This window comes from Alexandromys fortis, unplaced genomic scaffold, assembly GCF_014885135.2.
Source record: "Alexandromys fortis isolate MF-2015 unplaced genomic scaffold, M_Fortis_MF-2015_v1.1 scaffold_21, whole genome shotgun sequence".
Lineage (NCBI taxonomy): Eukaryota > Metazoa > Chordata > Mammalia > Rodentia > Cricetidae > Alexandromys > Alexandromys fortis.
In genome coordinates this window covers 16,305,642-16,325,968 of record NW_026067905.1, presented here as the reverse complement: position 1 = coordinate 16,325,968, position 20,327 = coordinate 16,305,642, and the positions used below count along the sequence as shown (strand labels likewise).

Below are 20,327 nucleotides of genomic sequence, written 5' to 3'. Positions count from 1 at the left end.
TAGGACCCATTTCCTTTCCCTCACTGAGGAAATCAGGCATTACTTCAAGGAAGTGCCCATCAGAAGTTCCAAGTGGGTCAGTTGCCATGGAAACTGTTACCCTACACCTCAGTGAAAGGATGTACCATCGTGCTGATGGAACCTCTTGACTAATTTCTTCAGAGCATGGCAGTCAACACACTTTATGACCAGCAGTGGTGGCCCCTGCATTTGTCCTTGGGATTAGAGGTCAGCCTCCAATGGGAAAAAACAGTCTCAGAAACTTCCTTTGACGTGGCCCTTAGAGAGAGCAGATGCCGGTAATCTACGCTGCTGGGGACAGTTACAGCAATGCTTTCTAGGGCAAAGGAGAAACACCTCCTCCAAGCTTTTGAAAGGGGAAATGGGCTTGAATCCTTGCCAGCTCTATGGTGTCGCTGTTTGTGACAGGTTTATCTGAGAGAAGATGTGAGGCAGGGAATAAGTAGCCAGGTCATGTTCAGCATGGCCGGTGTTGACAACAGAGAGTTAAAAAAAAAATCAAGGAAACTCTATTCTTGGTGACAGAAGAAACCCCAGGAAATGGCTTAGCTCCTCTGAGTTGGCCTCAGAATTTAATCTGCAAAATCATAAAATCAGTCTCGAAAATCCCTTTTCACTCTAAAGCTTTAAGGTTCTGAGTTAACACTTGAATAGTTTTACACCTACCCCAGTTTCTGAGGGTACCAGAGTTTCTTATTCAGCCAGCAAATGGGCACCTTCCACAATGCAGAATCCCAACCTAGGTTTTCCCTGGGACCAAACAGGTACTCACTGTCGGAATCCATGTCCTGCTTTTGAAACTGTTCGAGAAGGTTCTGTGCTCTCCTCTCTGGATCGGAGCCAGGCATCGTCCGTTTGAGATAGTCCAGCAGCTTCTGAAGGCAGGGGAAGTGAGGGGGCTCCCGGAAGTCCTCTGCACACTGGTCAAGCCAGGCCCGCAGGATGGAAGCAATGGCACTGGGGAGGAGAAATGGGGAGCCACTGAACCCGAATGATTGAGGAACTCAGGACAAGCCCTGGGCACCACAACTGGAAGGTGAAGGGGGGGGGGTGATGTTGATAACGTTCTCTTGTTAGGAAAATCCACCCAAGGCAAACAGATGATGAGAAGAGGATTTAGAGAGTACTCAAAGCAGTTTCCAAGCAATCTGAACACACCCTCTAATTGTGGATTTGCTCAAATTAAAGACCACAAAACCAGGCTGTCGAGGTGACGCCCGACAACCTGAGTTCAGTGCTGGAAGGAGAAAAGCTTCTCTCAAAAGTTGTCCCCCGACCTCCACACCTGTGCGGTAGTATGCTCAGGTCACCCCTTCAGACTCACACATGTCAATGGATAAATGTAACAAAACAGGTGTTTTAGGAGATACCTGGTCACCATCAGGCCAGAAATCCATCTGGTGGAAGAGAGATGTCTATGTTTGGGGGTGAAGGGGGAGAAATGAGTAAGTTTAATCTTATAAACATCATGGGGGGGCTCAGCACAAGCACAAAAATTTTCTCATGAAGTTATATCCTTGTTACTCAAGTTACAATGAAAACACACCTCAGGAACTATGGAATAGAGAAGTTAGGTCTGACAGATTAAACAGACCAAAAAACAAAAACAAAACAAAGAAAAGAAAAGAAAAAAACCTTGGTAAGCAAGAGTACTGCAACACGGTTTCCTCTGACAGATTCATAAAGGTACATCAGGTGCCATTGCTCAGAGACAGCCAGGGTCCTTTTGGGTGCTTGGCATGCTACACACACATCCTCAGTAACCCAGGGTGTTGCTTTAAGCTGGGGACAGCTTCTCCCTCGAGAGCAGAGTCAGAGCAACAAAAGGGGTCAACTGTTTGGAGTCCCATTTTTCCACGTTTCATATTCAAAGAAGACTTCAAAGCACTCTGGAGTCAGATCCATGCCAGGCTGACTCCCTTCTCCAAAAACAGATAGTCGCCTCCCTGATAACACAACCTCACAGCAAAGACGTTCACTGAAGCTGGCTGGAGAAGACAACAGGGGAGCCAGTGCATGCAGGGCATCCCAAGGCAAAGGCACCAACTCTAAGTATGTGTGTGAGTGAGTGCATGCGTGTAGGTCAGAGACTAACCTCCAGTGTCACCCCTCAGGACCATCTACCTTGTTAGTTGAGATGGGGGAGGGGGGGAGATTGTCACCATTAGGCTAGGCTGGCTGGCCAGCAGGCTCACAGAATCCTCTGGTCTCTGCTTCTCCAGCACTGGGATGATAGACACATTTCACCACACCCAACTTCTTTAAAAGCATGAGTGCTGGGGACCCAACCAGGTCCCAATGCTTGTGCAGCAAGCGTTCTACAGCCTGAGCTAGCTCTCCAGAAGCGCAGAAGGTTCTGGAGCTGGTTTGGAGTGGAGCTCAGTGATTGTCTGGCATGTACAAGGTATGTTTGGGTTTAGTCCACAGAATCACAAGAAGGACAATTATAATTATCTACTGTACTTCGCACAAATTGCTTATATAATTAAAAACTAGAGTAAACGTTACTATCCACTGAGGAGAGCTGGAGCTGGCTGTGTGAACTGAACTCAGTGGCTTCATATTTTGAGGGCTCTCATACTATATTAATTATTGCTCCTTTTTTGCTATCAAACTTAAATATCATAATTTTAAACATTTAGCAGCAATTAATATTAGGAGAGTACGCGAAGGCCAGAAGAGCGCAGACTGGGAGGTGTTTGCTAAGTGTGGAGGGGCAGCATAGAGGCTGATGTGATAGAGAGACATACATATGTATGAAACTGTCAAAGAATAAATCAAAGAAAAGTCAAGCATCATCTAATATTTAGTTTTTATGAAAAAATAACTTGTGGTCAGTTTCCCTTCCTTTGGATAAGCAGTAAGCCCAGAATCACGAGGGGTGCATAGTTGGGGTGACACACCAGAACACAGAAAACCTGACATTGCATACATAGCTAGAGCTTTGTAAAAAACACTTTTGTGATTCTTAAAATAAAGGAGAATTCATCACTACTCCCTCCCCACTTCAGTGAGAATACAGACTTCCAATGATACTGATAAAGACATACAAACTACAGAGCGGGGGAAGGGAGGGGGGAGATAGAGACAGACAGACACACAGAGAGAGACAGAGAGAGAGACACACCAGAAAGAGAGGGAGGGAGGGAAAAAGGGAGGGGGACAGAGTGACAGAGAGAGAGGGAGGGAAGAAGGGAGGGAGAGAAAAGGAGGGAGGGAAGAAGACAGAGAGAGAGAGAGACAGAGAGAGAGACACACCAGAAAGAGAGGGAGGGAGGGAAAAAGGGAGGGGGACAGAGTGACAGAGAGAGAGGGAGGGAAGAAGGGAGGGAGAGAAAAGGAGGGAGGGAAGAAGACAGAGAGAGAGAGAGAGATGGAGAGAGAGGTGGCAATTTCACAGCACAGGACAGAAGTCAAAAGGAGCAGAGATGAGGTGAAAGCCGCCCTCCCTGTAACTGCAGTACTATGGTGGTTGAGGCAGGAGGACCACCTGGGTTCCAGGTCAGACTGGATTACAAAGGGAAATCTTGTCTCAACAATACAAAGCAGAGGGGACTGGAGAAAGAAAGAAAAGCGGAAATAAAGAATAGAAAAAAAAACTTACAGGTAAGTTAGTGATATTACTGTATCAATTACTGCTTAACTGATAGAAATTGCTCATTTAAAAATTACAAAATTGCAAAACGGTAATTTTCACAAATCTACACAAACTAAAAAGCAATGTGTCTACTCCACCTTGGAACCCATTCCAACCCCATGATTTGTTACCAGTTCATAGTATATGCTTCTAGGCATTTCTGTGGCTGCACACACACGTTCAGTATACATGGTATATATAAATATATTTATATGCAAATATAAATCAACATTTTTTTCATTTGTCAGTATGTTACAGCCACCTCTGCAGTCACTGCCCCCACAGTTATCTTATGGTTTCCCATGAACACCGTGTTCTACTGCATGGGCTCCCATCTAAGAATCTAAGGATTCTTCTACTGGCAGGCAGATAATTTAAATAATTTTCAGGTTCTTGTGAGTATAAACAACTGTAAAATGTTTGTCTTGTTTATGCCTGTGTACAATTGTGAGTGGTTCCCCCAAGCATGTCATGCAGCCAGCGTCCAAGAAAAGTCGCAGATTCAGAAGAGCCACCAAAAGAGTAAGCTTGGAGTGACCTTAGTCCCTATGAGACTCAGATCCCTTCCGTCCTTAGTCTAAGAGTTTTAACCCCTCGCCCATCTGCTCTAACAGTGACCTTGCTGCAGCTTAGCCTAAAGAGGTTTTCAGAGTTCAGTGCAATCTTAGACAGTAAAAGCATTTTCACACAAAAGAGGAATGAAGGGGAAGAAAGAAGAAATCAGAGGAGAAGAACAGAGAGCATAACTGAACACAAGCAGACCCTTGCCCTCTGATCAGCAGCGCTCCTCGGTGTGCCAGGGAAGGAGGTTTCTGGAAATGCCTGGATGCTTGCCCAAGGCTCACAGTAGCCTTATGTTCGCCAGGCCTGGGAAGAAACTTTCCATTCTCGATAGAACAAGCAGCAGATACAAATGTGGGGCTGTTAAGATTCCAAGAAGGAAAGGGACATCGCAAATATGACAGAGGAAAGGGGACAGCAGCTTTTCCATCTTCCCGGCCTGGCTCCACTTCTCACCAGGACTGAATGGGAGGATTAGAGAGGCAGGAAGGGAGATCCTGGCTGCAGTCACACTGCACAGGCCAAGTGTGTCGATTCGACTGGAGAAGTCACTTGCTCCTGTGCACAGAATGAGAAGGGGCTGGGAGAAGGGAGACACAATTCCTCACCAGCAGGACCGCCTGTCAACTTGGAGTTTGTCCTTTTGGTCCCACTGACCCCTAACTGGAAAAGGGATAGAAAACACCTGCATCTACCTGCCACTGATCAGTGGTGATTTCAAATGACATATCAATAGGACCTTCTTAGACACATTAAGAGAGACATAACTGATAATATGATTACAATGACCTACCAAAGGTCACAGAAGAATGGGACTAAAAAGGATGAATGGCTTGATGAGATCAGCTCATGGAAGTCAACTCAAATAATTTGCCACCAATCACAGAGACAAACTGTGCCTCAACATCTGTAATCCCACAACTGCTGGAAGAAGGCCACAGCTTTGAACAAACACTACACACATGCACTTGTGGGCAGGACCACATGCACATACAAATACCCACCCATGCACACACCACCCCAAAGGACACACGAAGACATACAAACTAGAGTATTAACCAGAAGACGTGGTCTCTCAAACTGGGTGGAGACTGGAGGAGGGACTGAAACCAGGTGGAAAGATTGGGATGCTGCCACAGTCTACTTTAAGGAGGATCACTGAGGCCTCCCTCTTTCCCAGGGCAACTCTTCTGTGGGTTACAGAGTAGCACTCCTCTGTCTAAAAGGAGGGGTGAATCTAAGTAGACACACCAGACAGGTGACCAACGACAACAGCCATTTTCTACCTCAGGCATTCTTGGCAAGAATCACCTTCCCTGCCTATTGCAAAAGGACTCACAGGGAGGACTCACAGAGCACCAAAGCAGCAGCTGTGTGGAGGACTCATAGGGAGGACTCACAGGGCACCAAAGCAGCAGCTGTGTGGAGGACTCACAGGGAGGACTCACAGGGCACCAAAGCAGCAGCTGTGCTCCAAGCACAGACTGACAAACCCATGGAGTGTGAGTAAATATAGAAAATTATCCTAAAATTCCAATGGCAACTAAACACTCTAGAATCAATAAGTCTAATACAAAGTTTTTGGGGTACATCATCTTTTCCATGATGTGTAATTGCCAAAACTAAGATCGCCACTACAAGAAAAGAACAACGCTATCTTTTCGGAGGTATTTTTTCCTGCCCTAGAATCTATTTGAGATGATAACATATTATACTTAATCACTGCCAGAAGATAAGACACAGAAACTTTCAGAAAAACAGCAGAATGTTTCCTTATTCTAGGGCACTCTCTACAGACCTGATCACCACCTTGAGCAAACAGAGAAAGAGCAATCCAAGAGCACCATACACCTCTTAGGGAACATGGCTGTGCCTTTGCCAAGCCTTGCTGGTGGGTGTAAAGTACTTTGTTAACCTTGAACCTGACTGGGTTGGATCCTCCCACCTTGTTCTCCAAGTCTCAAAATGGTTTTCCTCTACCTCAGGGTAGATTGCCAGACAGAGGCTGCCAGCAAGATGGTTTCCCTGCTGACAAAGAACAAAGGAAGGGAGGGACAAAGTTTCTCCCCCTCTCCTTCCCCAAGGATTGGAAACATTACTATCTGGACTTGTCAGGGTCATCTAGCCTCAGCTTCCTGCACTTTCCATTGTCACACTGTGGTGTTTGGGGTAAACAAGGATTAAAACACTGTGGTGGGATTGGAAGGAGGGGCTGTGACAAGGGCTGGGGGTGCGAACAAAGGCAACAGCAAGATCTAAGCACAGAGCGGGTGGACATGGTGGGCAGGGCAGGGTCAGTTAAAAAGACAAAAAGCCTCAAGGGAAGAACAAGAAGCAGGAAGGCACACAGGGGCAACTGAGCTGTGTGAGGTAGGGGCAGCATGAGGTGCCTGAAACAGATTACCCAAAGTCAAGGTTGCTCACGCATCTGTCTTTCATTCCCACACTTAAAAGAAATATTTTCATTTTTACCACAGGGGAAGAATTAAAGGATCCATGACGCAGAGAGCCTGGCCTTGGCTAAACCAAGCACTCTCACGTACTGTGCGACCCTGGACGTGCTCCTCAGATGCCCAGGCTACTCTCTGGTAGCTGGAAGAACGGTATAACAGGTCATCAGGAGAATTTCCAGAGCGCACAGTGCACTCTTACTACGCAATCAAAAACTTCTAGCTATTATTAGAAAGGAGCATCAGCCACTCACCAAAATTATCCCTTCAGACCCCGACAGCTCCCTCTCCAGCTCCCCACAGTCTGAGAAGGGAATTTATGCTCTATAAACAGGGGCTTCTGTTTAAAATCTGCTGAAGTTTCTGCCGTTTCCCCGTGGACAGAGATTCCCTTGGTGGTGTCCGGTGCTACTGGGTAGCAAGGACAGAAGCAAGCCCTCCTTTGCTACTGGCTTGGCCTTCCTTCATCTTTCCGGACCATCTCCTTCCACACTTCACAGCAGCTGCTTGGGGACCCCGCTAGGGGTGCTACAATAAAGCCAACAGCTGGGCAAAATGTGGGAATTAAAGGCATTAATGCCAAATTGTCTGGGTTTTCAGGTACCAATGTGCTCCCCTTACTGTGAAGTACTAATGGGAGAGGAACCACAGGCAAACACCATGCCTGTTCCTAAATGGGAAGCCACCGAGAGTGAACCACCGAGGTGGAGGCCCAGCTGAACCTGACTCCCAATCCTTGGCACCGAACTAAGCCAAAGCACACAAGTTTGATGAAACTTCAACTGATGGACCCATGAGGTGAGAGTAAGACCTCAGCACATCTGTGAAGGGCAAGGAAAACAAGGTAACTAAGAGAGCACCGTGCATAGCTGAGAACACCGCAGGTAGGCAGCAAAGTGGGTGGCTAGTGTAGCAGGGGTCAGAGCATGGTTTGCACTGTCTAGACACTGAGCTGAGCCGCCACAGACATGGCTGCTTGTGATGTCCGTTAGACTCTTTCCAACAGGGAGAAAATTCCAGCATGGGGCTGGATAGATGGCTCGCTGGTGAGGAGTTCTTACAGAGGACCTTTGGTTCCCAGAACCCACATGGAGGCTCACAAATGCCTGTAAATACAATTTTAGGACATCTCTTCTGGCACCCTAGGGCATTTCACATACAAGGTGCACAGACAGACATGCAGGCAAGACACCCATACACATATAACAATACATAAATCTTAAAAAAATAAAACAAAATACTGCCAGTTCGCTCATTTTCTTCATGTCGAATCACGGGTTTAAATGCAGTTTAAATCACTGATTCCTGTTCTTCGGTTACTAGAGCACCAATTTCTGCTCTGGAGATTGCTACCCATGACCCACAAAAACTAGGATGATGTTTTAAATGACAGTGTTTTTTTTCCAATTGATTTTAAGCTTTATTTATTTATTAATTTTTTTAAATGTATTAAAGATTTCTGTCTCTTTCCCATCTCCGCCTCCCCTTTCCCTCCCCCTCCCCCAACCAAGTCCCCCTCCCTCGTCAGCCCAAAGAGCAATCAGGGTTCTCTGCCCTGTGGGAAGTCCAAGGACCACCCTCCTCCATCCAGGTCTAGTAAGGTGAGCATCCAAACTGCCTAGGCTCCCACAAAGCCAATACGTGCAGTAGGCTCAAAAACCTATTGCCATTGTTCTTGAGGTCTCAGTAGCCCTCATTGTCCGCTATGTTCAGTGAGACCTGTTTTAACCCAGGCTTTTTCAGACCCAGGCCAGCTGGCCTTGCTGAGTTCCTGATAGAACATCCCCATTGTCTCAGTGTGTGGGTGCACCCCTCGCTGTCCTGAGTTCCTTGCTCGTGCTCGCTCTCCTTCTGCTCCTGATTTGGACCTTGAGATTTCAGTCCGGTGCTCCAATGTGGGGCTCTGTCTCTGTCTCCTTTCATCGCCTGATGAAGGTTAATATTCAGGAGGATGCCTATATGTTTTTCTTTGGGTTCTCCTTCTTATTTAGCTTCTCTAAGAACCTGAATTATAGGCTCAATGTCCTTTATTTATGGCTAGAAACCAAATATGAGTGAGTACATCCCATGTTCCTCTTTTTGGGTCTGGCTTACCTCACTCAGGATAGTGTTTTCTATTTCCATCCATTAAATGACAGTTTTTATCTTTCTTTGCTCTCTACGGATATTTAAAGACAACAACTTTCTCTTTAATGTGCATACTGCTCCATTTCTTCTCTTTTACTTAAAAGAAATAGATAGATAGATAGATAGATAGATAGATAGATAGATAGATAGATATCCTTTCACATTATAACCTCAATTCTTCAAAATTTGGAGGTTTTACTATTCTCAATGTTCTGCTGGTGTAGTGTTTTGTTTTGTTGTGTTTTCTATTGAGACTGACTCTTAACTGTGTGTCCAAGGATGGCCTTAAACTGAAGTCTGATGATATTGCAGGTGTGTATCTCTATGCCTGATTCTGGTGTTTTATGTCTCATTTTTGAGGTTCTCCCTCAAATCTCCGCTTTTCCCATTTTCTTTACAATCACTCAACTTCAATTGCCTTCTTAGGGCATCTGGATTTTTTGGAATGACTACTGATTGCAAACATTCCCGGAAGAGTTTTCAAATACTTTCTGCTGCAATTTCCCCAGGCACCAATAACTCCAGCCTTCAACTTTTCTCTAAAGTGTGCCCGACATATTGGACTGATACTGTTTGCTAGCTTCCTCACCAGTCCCTGCGCCAGCGTCAGTACCCCCAGCTTCTGGGAAAGACTGCATTTGTATCTTCTGAACGTGTGGAAGGGAAATGGATGATTTCAACAGTTTGGAGATGGCTATGGTAAAGAGTTTGAGAAAACAGAACTTGGCGTTCCAAGAGGAAGGGGCGATTCAATTAAAGAAAAGGAAACAGGAGCTATTTCGACATTAAAGAGTTCTGATTAAAGGGAAGCAATAAAGCATCAAGGCCTAGGGAGTTTTAAATCTCTTTAAATAAAGTTATACACACATTTTCTCCCCTGCCTCCCCCTACACACACACACACACACACACACACACACACACACACACACACACAGAGCAATCGCATACATTGCAAAGAACTCGTGATGTAAAAGTTGGACCGTTACTGTTCCTTCTTTGCATTTTCTCTTTGGAGTTCAATGGCTGCAGTAAATCTGTCCTATGAAAAGTTCCTTCTTCCTATCTGGTTCAAATTTTGCTGTTCAAAAAGACAACATTTTATCATGTAAAAATGTCAACAGGAGGGGAAGAGGGCACAGGTGGAATGAATGTGAGCAGGACTGTTTTCTCCCAGAATAGGAAGTAGGCTTCCTGATTCCCAAATAATGCCCACGTTTAGGAGTCCTAAGATAAAAAACAAAACAACAACAACCAAAAACCCAGCACAGCCCACATTATTCTCCACATAGGCCTAGTCTGAACACCAGTCTGCCACCCATGTGGCAAGGGTCTTAAAAACTAGAAGCCATGGAAACAGAATTCTTGGCAACCCGAGACTCGCGTTGAGCCAGCTGGCCTTGGGAGTTCTGGATACGACACAGAGCTGGGCAGGGCGCTCCATAGGTTGGAGTCACTCTGAGCAGTCTGTTAACATTTTTAAACCCGTAAAAAACACGAGTCAGAGTGAGTTCAAGGCACCACAAACCAATCTTTCATCTTAAGGCTTCATCTGATTTTCATTTTCTCCATCTTTATGGTCACTGCTCTGCTAGCTTGAATAGATCCATAGTTACAACATCAGAATCGAATGGCAACTTGGTACATGGAGGTTTATATGAAGTGTAAGGATCCCCATTCAATTTACAGCGAAAACTGAAAAAGCAAACAGTTTGTGTTCATAGCTAGATCCAATAGTGAGTCCCTGTTCCTACTTCCAGTTCAGCCCAGGTCCACAGAACTGAAGGGAATGGCCCCGCAGTGGGCTGTGTAGTTTTCAGAAAGCCACTGGGTTCCTGCTGTGTGCTGCCACCTGAAGTCACAAGGGAACGGAGGCAGCAAAGGGGAAGTGTGCTGTCGTGTCTCCTCACACACACACACACACACACACACACACACACACACACACACACACACACACAGTGTCTCAGCTCAGCTCCTCACAGCTGCGGTGAGCAGCTGTCAGGCATGATTCGATAAGCAAGTCAGGGCCGGACTCCTCTTTTCTGACATTTGCTTCTTCAGAAGGAAAAGCAGTCAGGGGAATCTCAAAAGTCTAATACAGTATTTGGACCACAACTCTGATTTTGGTTTCTGAAAAACTAAATACATTTTCTGCTAGCTCTCACTGTCTTGAAGAGGACTCGGATAGTGTATGCTCCAGGAGTTCAAGTTTCAGATGAAAATTCTGAAACTGGGAGAGGTAACGTGACTGCACAGAGGCCACGTGGCTAGTGAGGGACAGAGTGACGAACGGGAGGCGGGCTAGTGAGGGACAGGGTGACCGTCCAGGGATGTGGGCTAATGAGGGACAGGGTGACATACAGGAAGTGGGCCTTTGCCTTCCATGTGGCTGGGCCTAGACCACCTCAGTATTTTACTCACCTAACTGCAAAAAGGAACACAAATGGATAACGAGCATGCTTGGAGCTGCCCTGGTGTGATAACTGAAAAGTTTCTGCACCCCAATAAGCCTCTCACTGACACAATAATCCAAATCAGACCAAATCAGACCGAATTAGAAAAAGCCCAGGTTTAATGGCTACAAAGGCTCCCAGATGGCTTTCCAGCCCCCCAGAGAGGCGATAAGAAAGGAAGACCAGAAAACCACGTGTTTGTTCTGGGGGCGGGACAGTTTAAATATCCCGTGGGAGTGGTCTGAGCATCTCTGGGGAGAGGTCATCCTTTGGCAGGCTTTCTCAGGGGCAGAGTCTGGACTGAAGCAGCTCCGGGGAGGGGGCTTGGGATGGAGCTTCCATCCGAACATTCCAGACTCTTTGAATATCTGGATGCCAGGGGCTGGGGTGAAGGACAAGCCCTGTCCTCTGCGTTCTAAGATGTTTAGTACTAGCCTTGCTCTCTACCTATTGATGCCAGCAGCAACTACCCCACTTAGGCACAACAAAGTGTCTCCAAATGCTGGTTAATGTCCTCTGGAGGATAAAGCCACCCAGTGAGAACCAGTGCCACAAAACCACGCTCTCTACACCCCACTGGCCAAGAGGAAGCTGCTCCAGGGGACAGAGGTGAGGGGTGCTGGAGGGATCTGCAGGGTCACATACAGATGCGGGAGGTGCTTCCCTGGTTTCTCCTCAGGAAAACAGCAGTGTCCATCTTTGGAGGTGGACATTGCCAGGAGAGCCACAAGAAAAGACAGAATAAAATGATAATGGGGACATGGAATACTAATTAATAAAACGAGAAAAAATGGAAGAAAGAAAGAAGTCATCAGAGAGAAGGGGCTTTAACCTTCCGGAGTCTGGGGGACAGAGTGACCTATTATAAAATAAAGCGCTATGCGTTCATCAGGAATAGTTCTTTCAAAAAGGCAACTCAATTTGAGCAAAGGGGTCAAGAACTTTCCACCCAGTCACGGCAAGGCCTTGGGAAAGGACTATTGTCCCCAGATGACGGACCCCTCAGGGGAGTTCTGTGTGAAGCTCTTTGTTAAGGTCTCATGTGCTTACGGCTCTAAAGCCCTATAAAACAGCTTAGCCTGGAGTTTCACCCACATTAGAGTTCCGGGTGTACCATGAAGTTCAGTGGGACTTTAAAGTAATGAACACGGCTTTTCACATCCAGGGTACAATCAATTTTCCTAACTGCTACTTTCCCCAAACCTATTTAATCTTGAACCACCCTCTGGGAAGCAGAAAGGGTGTGGGCATGTTTCAGACTGTACTCTTTTTGGCTATTCCTGTGGCTAACTGAACAGTAATTGCAGATTTGATGGGCTCCCAGCATTTGTGGCTGACAATGCTTCTTCTCACTGAATCCACACACAGGTCAGCACACCTGTCATGCCAGCCTCCAGATCCTCTTCTGGATATTCTCACAAACACCCATTACCAACAGGATCCTCTTGAGAATCATTATTTTAGTGCCCTTTCATGGATGAACAAAAACAATTTTAAATACTCATGGTTTCAAAACCTGAAAGTTCTTAGGACTCACTCCAGGATCTGAAGCTGCAGATTCTCGTCCATCAGGTCAGGCTAGACCAACGGTTCCTAATACTGTGACCCTTTAATACAGTTCCTCATGCTGTGGCGATCTCCGACCACAAAAATATTTTAGTTGCTACTTCATAACTGTAATTTTGCTACTGTTATGAATCATAATGTAAATATCTAATGTGGAGGGTATCTAATATGCCACCCTTGTGAAAGGGTCATTCCACAACCCCTGCCCCCAGGTCACAGCTGGCAGGTTGAGAACCACTGGGCTAGAAGCTGCTCACCTTCATTTCTAAAGATTTTCCTGAATGCTGAGCTGCTGGTCCTCAGTACACTGTGGGCATGGATGACTCCAAGCCCAACCCATTCTGATGGCCAATGTCATAATGTTTCCTGCCTGCACAAAGACTGTATGACCGCTGGCCCGCAGCTCTCATTCTTGTGTGAACGATTAGCCCTTCACAGTGTAGCCTTAGACGAGTGTCAGCCCACAGGCTCTCCTGACCCACATGCAACGTCACGAAGTAACCCCAGCAACTCTCTCGCTTCTCAGAACTCCACACACACTGAATTTTCCTGATGGGCCCTGCTAGTTCCTGTGCCTGGACAGCCACTGCCCACGTCTTGGCCATTCTTCAGACGTCACCTCGTCTCTTAGCCCATCTCCTGTAGCAGTAATGTAATGGTGTCTCCTACCATACCTTGCCCTGGACTTCTAAATATGTACATTAGTGTGTCTACTTTTCTGCATTAAAATTACAAAAAAGAAACGTAAGATGTATAGATCCTACTTGGGGGTTAAAAAGAATGTTTTTCTGATTTTCACACCCATAGTCCCTAAAGCGTGGGAAATATCAGTGAATCTTGCGGAGAGTTAAAAATTACACAGGAAAGCTCAATTCTGTTCCCACTCTCTGGTTTTTGACCCCAAATGAGCATTTAGCAGTAAAGATTACGTTTGGGTCCCAGAGTATCTATCCCATCTGCTCCAGACCACAACCCGACAGTGACCATTTCTCCAGTATCTTCTAGATCATTCTCACCAGTGTAAACAAGTGTCCATTAAAGCAAACCACGCGTAATAAACAAACCAAAATGCCTTTCTAATCACCAGATCGCATGCTGTGAGATGTCTGAATCCCCATTTATGACACACCTGTTCCTTCCTGTCCACACTTGACCTCCATCCACCAAAACCTCGTGTCCTCACCGCTGTGACCCACAGTACTGCTGGGCAGGAAGTCACCTCTCAGACCCCACTGCACTTGATAAGTGGCAGCACTGGAACGGGGGTAACCCCTCTGCAACCCCCTTCACACATCTTCTGAGGCGCAACTACCTCTTCCATCTTCTCACTACTCTGCTCACCCCCACAGCTGCTCTAGTCTCCTTCAACAAACCTTTCTTTTCACTAACTCAGAACAATAATGGAACCAAGGGCCAGCCTCTGCACCTTCTCTCCTCTGGCTCTCCCCTTTAGTTCCCAGATTCCAGCCAACATTAAATACCACTAGGCGGTTCAAGTGAATATCGCCATCCAGACAGCTCAGTGAGACCAGACTCACTGATTACCTCAAAATTAACATCTAAGATTCATTTGCTGGCACACACTCCCACCAAATTTGATCCCCACTCCCAGGTATGTGTAAAGTTCTATTATAGCCCTTGGTGGCGTCCAAGCTCCTCTCTGTCTTCCAGACCAGCTATCTGTTTCGGTATCTGCACAAGCAGAGTACCTCGGTCCTTGCTTGAGTCCAGACTCCCATCACTCCTCGCCTGGGCCCTTACAAAAGTGCTAACCAGGCTCCGTGCCTCTATCCCCAGTGCTAACCTACTTGCCACGTAGAACCACAGCTAGCCTGAAAACTTAGGGTGCAGTGCTATTCTCAATGCCTTCTGCATGCTTTTTACCTTCCTCAGAATCGAATTCAATGTCCTGACCCAAGGTCCCTCACATCCTCACTTTATGTGCACCACCAACTTCTGAGTTTCATCCTGAGCAGCTGCCATGCCATTTGCTGTGCTGTATCTCCACCCTGAACACCTGCCAGTCATCCGCTGCATCTCCTCCCTGAACACCTGCCAGTCATCCGCTGCATCTCCTCCCTGAGCACCTGCCAGTCATCCGCTGCATCTCCACCCTGAACACCTGCCAGTCATCCGCTGCATCTCCTCCCTGAGCGCCTGCCGGTCATCCGCTGTTTCACTGTATCACTCTATCCCCACCTGGGAGCCTCCTCCATATCCTCTCTGCCTAGACATCACAGGGCTTGGCTCGCACCTCATACCACTCTTCTCCAGTGTCACCAGATCAAAGACCCTCTTCCTGGCACCTGCATGAGGCTGTGCTCCACCAGGGCTTAGACACTTCCTTGCTGCGTTCTTCCCTACTCTTGTGGTTATTCTGCTCCTCCCTCTGCTAAAATACAAACTTCTGAACAGCTAAGACTATTCACTTGTTTGATTTCCTTGTTTATTTTAGATTCCCTTCAAAGACTACCTGGTAAAGGGTAGATGCACAATTCTTGGGTAAATAAGTGAGTATTGATTTTCTTAAAAAGTAGGCATGTGGGTAATTTTAAAAACCTTTTAGATATACTTATCTTACTCTATTTTATTTTTGTATGACTATCTTGTCTGTGTATCACATGCCTACCTGGTACCTTCAGAGGTCAGATGAGGGAATCAGATCCCCTGGAACTGGAGTTACAGATGGTGAGTCACCATGTGGGTGCTGGGAATTGAACCCAAGTCCTCAGCAAAAGTAACAAGTGCTCTTAACTGCCGAACCCTCTCTCGAGCCCTGGCATATGCGTATTATGGGGGACATCATAGTAGCACCCACTTCAAAGGAGTAAATAATTCTGCTAAACTACTTCGTTTTCATTGGAGAAAAGGTCTCAGTCATACAGCCCAGGCTGGCCTCAAATCCATGCCTCTCCTGCCTTGGTCTCACAAGTGTTGGGGTTGCAGGCATGCACCACTGTGCTCATGCACCTGAGCTCAGCTAAGATGCTGCCCTGACTGACAGCTTGAGACACGCTAATGAGGAAGAAGACACTCACTTCCGGATCACGGCCTTGGACTCTGACGAACTTTGACTTCCATCTTCTTCACAGTTTGGGCCTGTCAAGTCTCCATACCTTTAAAGATGAAAACAGGCAAACAGAATCCGTCAGCAGACTGCTCCATAGAACTTCAAGCACAAAGTACCATGTCAGGGGAGCTAAGGAAATAAATATACACGAAGGGGCATCAACATGAAGCAGCATTAGCGACAATACGGGATGGATGGACCAGCACACTCCAAACAGAGCCAGATTTAACCATAACACTTCTTGAAAACATTCTCCCAATTCTCCACAGTTCCTGTAATTTCTCCTATACAACAGGGCTTCATGTTAGCAAGCGCCTTAGACAGTACAAGCTATAGAGAAGGCAGATTCCAGGTGAGCTCTCACACACAAGCTTATTCCCACCCTCCGCCGTCTCTGCATCACGGAGACACAGCTGTGTGCCATACTTCCAGACTTGGGCCACGCATGGGGGCAAAAATGCATCCACGAGGCACTGGGTGTTGTCTTCTTTTGGACAGATCAGTGTTGGAGGATCCTGGAAATAACCGTGGACCTCAAAGGCTGCCATGGGGACGAAGGCTGAAGAAAACAGTCTGTGTGTCTGTGTTGCTGGCGCCAGGACAGCAGGTGTGACTATACCTCCACCAAGCCGGGCTGATCTAGACCCAGTAGCTGAGAAGAGGGGAACAGAGCTCCTTCTTTTTGGAAAGTGGTCAGTGTTTAGAATTTATGATTTTGCTTGTCACAGACTCAAATTTTTACTAAATAAGTTGATCAATTGCTAAGTATACTACTAGTTTTTATTTCACGTTCATTTTGCACTAATATGTCACATTTTGTTGGAGATATGGCTCAGTGGTAGAATGCTTTGCCCAAGGCCCGGATGCAGAGTTCAATCCCAAACTCTGCAAGCAAAGTAAATTGACACCCAGTCCCTAAGGAAGACACCATTAACTCAGAAGGGCTGGACTATTTCTGCAATTCCTCCTGCCAACAAGAAAGAATTCAGAGAGTCCCTGGAGTTTAAAAGCTGTTTGTCGCCCCAAGGTTTTGATACAAGAAAATCTATATTTGCTAGGTTTACATTTTTAAAGAGCACACTTTGTCTTGTATAATGGGATTAAAAGCTTCAGTATCCTATGGCTCGTTGTTCCTAGGAATTACAAATTCTTTACAAAATAAAAGCCCACCATCTGCTTTGACTGATTGACAGCCCATCTGGTATCCCATTACCCCCATCCTGACAAGTTCCAGGTTGTGCCTTTAGGCAACACACACAGACACACACACCCCTGCTCCTTTCTCCGACTCATCAGCCTTACAGGTTTCTTGACCGCACAGGGGTATTTCCATGGTCCCAACCCTCCTGCCCTCTTCACCCCGTGCGGCACTTGCTAGGTGAGCATTTCCGGGGCTGCCTTCTGCTCTTTCTGAGACAGGAGCTCAGCCAGATTAAGATTTCCTCACCCCACATTAGCCAGGCAGGGTGGGAAACGAGGCTCCCGGTAAACAAACAAAGTGAGATTCTTTTGGCTCTTCCCTTTGACCACCACCATCGTGAACAGTGGCCTCATGGAGGATTTTGCTGAAGTGAGAGAGACTGGGGAGGGGCAGGAAAGACCTCCGTGCTTTTCACCTCTAACGGAAGCTTACTAAACAGGGCACTTGATATTTGTTTTGTTCTGTTAATGTGTCTATGAGTGTTCTCCCTGCGAATGTCTTTTATCTAGCAACCAGATAAAAGAACTGGGAACTGCGAGGGTTATAAATAGAAAAGGAACACACACTTTCAAAGAAGAGATTCACATTCTGCTCTGATAGCTTTCTTCCCAAAGAGGTTTTAACTCGGTTTCCAGATCTTCCAGGGTTTCCGTCTCTAGTTTCTCGTGCTCTCCTGCTCTTTTTTGGTTCTTTTTGGAGCTGAAGTGGAGGTTGGGTGGCACCAACACCTCTTTCAGTTCCTCCCCCACAATGTGATGCCACAGTGTACTGTCAGGGGTGCCGAGGACTAAGCAAGCATTCCTGCACATTAATTAGCCTGTTACCACTGACGATGGCTAAGATCATACAAGTATCCATTCTCTTCGCTGCCAGAGTGTCCACAGTTCACAACCAGGGCCAAGGTGATGGTCTAAAAATAACTCAGAGGCCTCCAAGAGCTGTCTATTATCAGCCATGGGTTTGAAGGGCACAGGCCAGTTGCTCAAATCTTGCTCCATCTGACCCATGGGGAAAGAAAGCCTCCGGCTCTGCGTTTCTACATTCCTGAGTTCAAATGCTTCTCCTGTTTCAATCCTGCCTCTAACTACCACGCACTTTGGGTTAAAGCAGTTCAACAGCCACTTAACTAATGTGATCTCTTGGAGTCTACCCAGTCATCACAACTGTCCTGTTCCTGGGAATCAGACCCAGGCCTTCTCCATTCAGACCCCTCCCATGATTCCAATCATTCTCGCGTCTCTCACAAACCCTGAAATCGTCCGCTCACTGTGCTCTGCCCATAACGCCCACATGGCCCCTCACTCAATGCTGGCCATGGCTTCTACCTGCCCCATCCACCATCAGTCACCCCCTCTGCCTCATGACTGTCACTGTTCCTGTCACTTCCCACAACAGGCTCCCTCAGCCTTGGGTCTTTGCTGCTGCCTTCCCTGGACATCCCGTTTAAAGTGCAACCTGGCTCTAATGCATGCCCTTAGCCACTTGCCTCTCTACAGTTTTTAGTATCTTTTAATGCTATATAAGGCCAATGTTTTCCTGTGGGACATTCACTAGATCATGAGCTATATGTAAGTGGCATTTTTGACTCTGGTGCTCACTGCTCTTTGGAGCTTAAGACAAGGCAGTCAGTGTTCTAGCAAGGTCAGAGTGGACACAATAACAGGCTGCTCCAATACTAGGTTCAGAGGCCATAAAAGTACCATCTGCCCCAACTCACAAAGGGTCTTAACCTGTCTGTGCTCTCATTTCTAAGGGTGTAGGAGCATAAAACATTCATTTGAAGCTTTAGCTATGATCATTCAAAACATCCAAAATTAACATGAAGAAAGGTTTAAGATGTCTGAAGGGAGACCCTGAGATGGTTGTAGGATGAAGCCGCAAAGGTGTATGTTCAGACAAAAGGGTGTGAGAGCCTTCTAGAATTGAAGGCACTGGGCAGGGGTGACTGTCTACTCTTGGCACCTTTCTCATTGTTATGAAGAATTAATGTTCTACAGGAAAAACAAAATGTATCCAGCTTTGGAATGGAGAGCTCTTTAATGTTCATGTCAGAATTGGTTTTACCAGACCAGGACCGCCTCTTTGATGTTTCCCTGAACCTGCTCACCGCTTCCCATCAAAGTCCAGGGGGTAAAGAGAGTACGCGTGGGTAAATGCTTAATTAGTGGCGGCAGAAAAGCTACAGACAAACCTGTCAACAATGTCAGCTCCAATTCCCAAAGCCTCCTTAGGCCTTATGATCAAAGCCCAACCCCCTTAGGCTACCACGGAGCAAGTGCTCTTTTTTATAAAACTTAAATCAAAAACCAAACAGCAGATGACTCTTGACATGGTTTTCTCTGTTGTCATCAGGCAAAAAGACAGATTTACAAATGCCTTGTGCAGTATGGCTGGGACCAGTTATTTACTGTAGCCTAAAAAAGTTACCTGACTAAGAGGGGAAGAACCATGTTTAAATAAGGAAGAGCCATCTCTAAGGGTTTTCTTATTCCTTCTTTTTTAAAATTTATTTTTACTTTAATTATATGTTCATTGGTGTTTTGCCTATATGTATATCTATGTGAGGGTATCAGAAGCCCTGGAACTGGAGGTACAGAGAGATATGAGCTGTCATATGGGTGCTGGGAATTGAACTCAGGACCTCTGCAAGAGCAGCCAGTGCTCTTAACCACTGAGTCATCGACAGCCCCATCTCTAAGGGTTTCCTTTGAAACCTATCTGATGTGAGATTCTCCTCTGTATATACTATGAATATGTTTTATTACCACTGGTTAATAAAGAAGCTGCTTTGACCTGTGGCAGGGCAGAATTTAGCTAGGCAGGAAAACTAAAATTGAACGCATAGAGAAAAAGAGGAGTCAGGCAGATGCCATATAGTGCTGCCTAATAAGTAACATGCGCAGTAACAAACCACGATCTTCATGGTAAGACATAAAATAATAGAAATGAGTTAATTTAAGATGTAAGAGCTAGCTAGGAATATGTCTGAGTCATTGTCCAAACAGTTTTCTAATTAATATAGTTTCTGTGTGATTATTCAGGTTTTTGGAAACAAAAACGCCATCTCTGCCCACACCCATCTGAGCAGATGAAGTATCTAACGTATCTGAAGTGAGGGATGCCCAGGGCATTGGGAGTTCAAAGAACTCCAGAGATATCCACAGACACTGTCTCTCTGTAGAGGGATCCATCGAAACACCCAGGAACATCTCGACAGAAGCTGCCAGGATGGGGTCATC

The 20,327-nt window shown here is 46.2% G+C and overlaps 1 protein-coding gene across 2 annotated transcripts in view; it reads right to left on the bottom strand.

The window, feature by feature from the left end:
- Rgl1 (ral guanine nucleotide dissociation stimulator like 1) overlaps positions 1-20,327 on the bottom strand; it is a 250,528-nt gene that overhangs the window by 38,474 nt on the left and 191,727 nt on the right. For both annotated transcript variants that reach the window (XM_050135351.1, XM_050135350.1), the window contains 2 exons: positions 15,856-15,933; positions 794-978 (listed from right to left, as the gene is read on the bottom strand). In XM_050135351.1, coding sequence (XP_049991308.1) covers positions 794-978; positions 15,856-15,933 — 263 coding nt within the window. The remainder of the gene's footprint in view (positions 1-793; positions 979-15,855; positions 15,934-20,327) is intronic.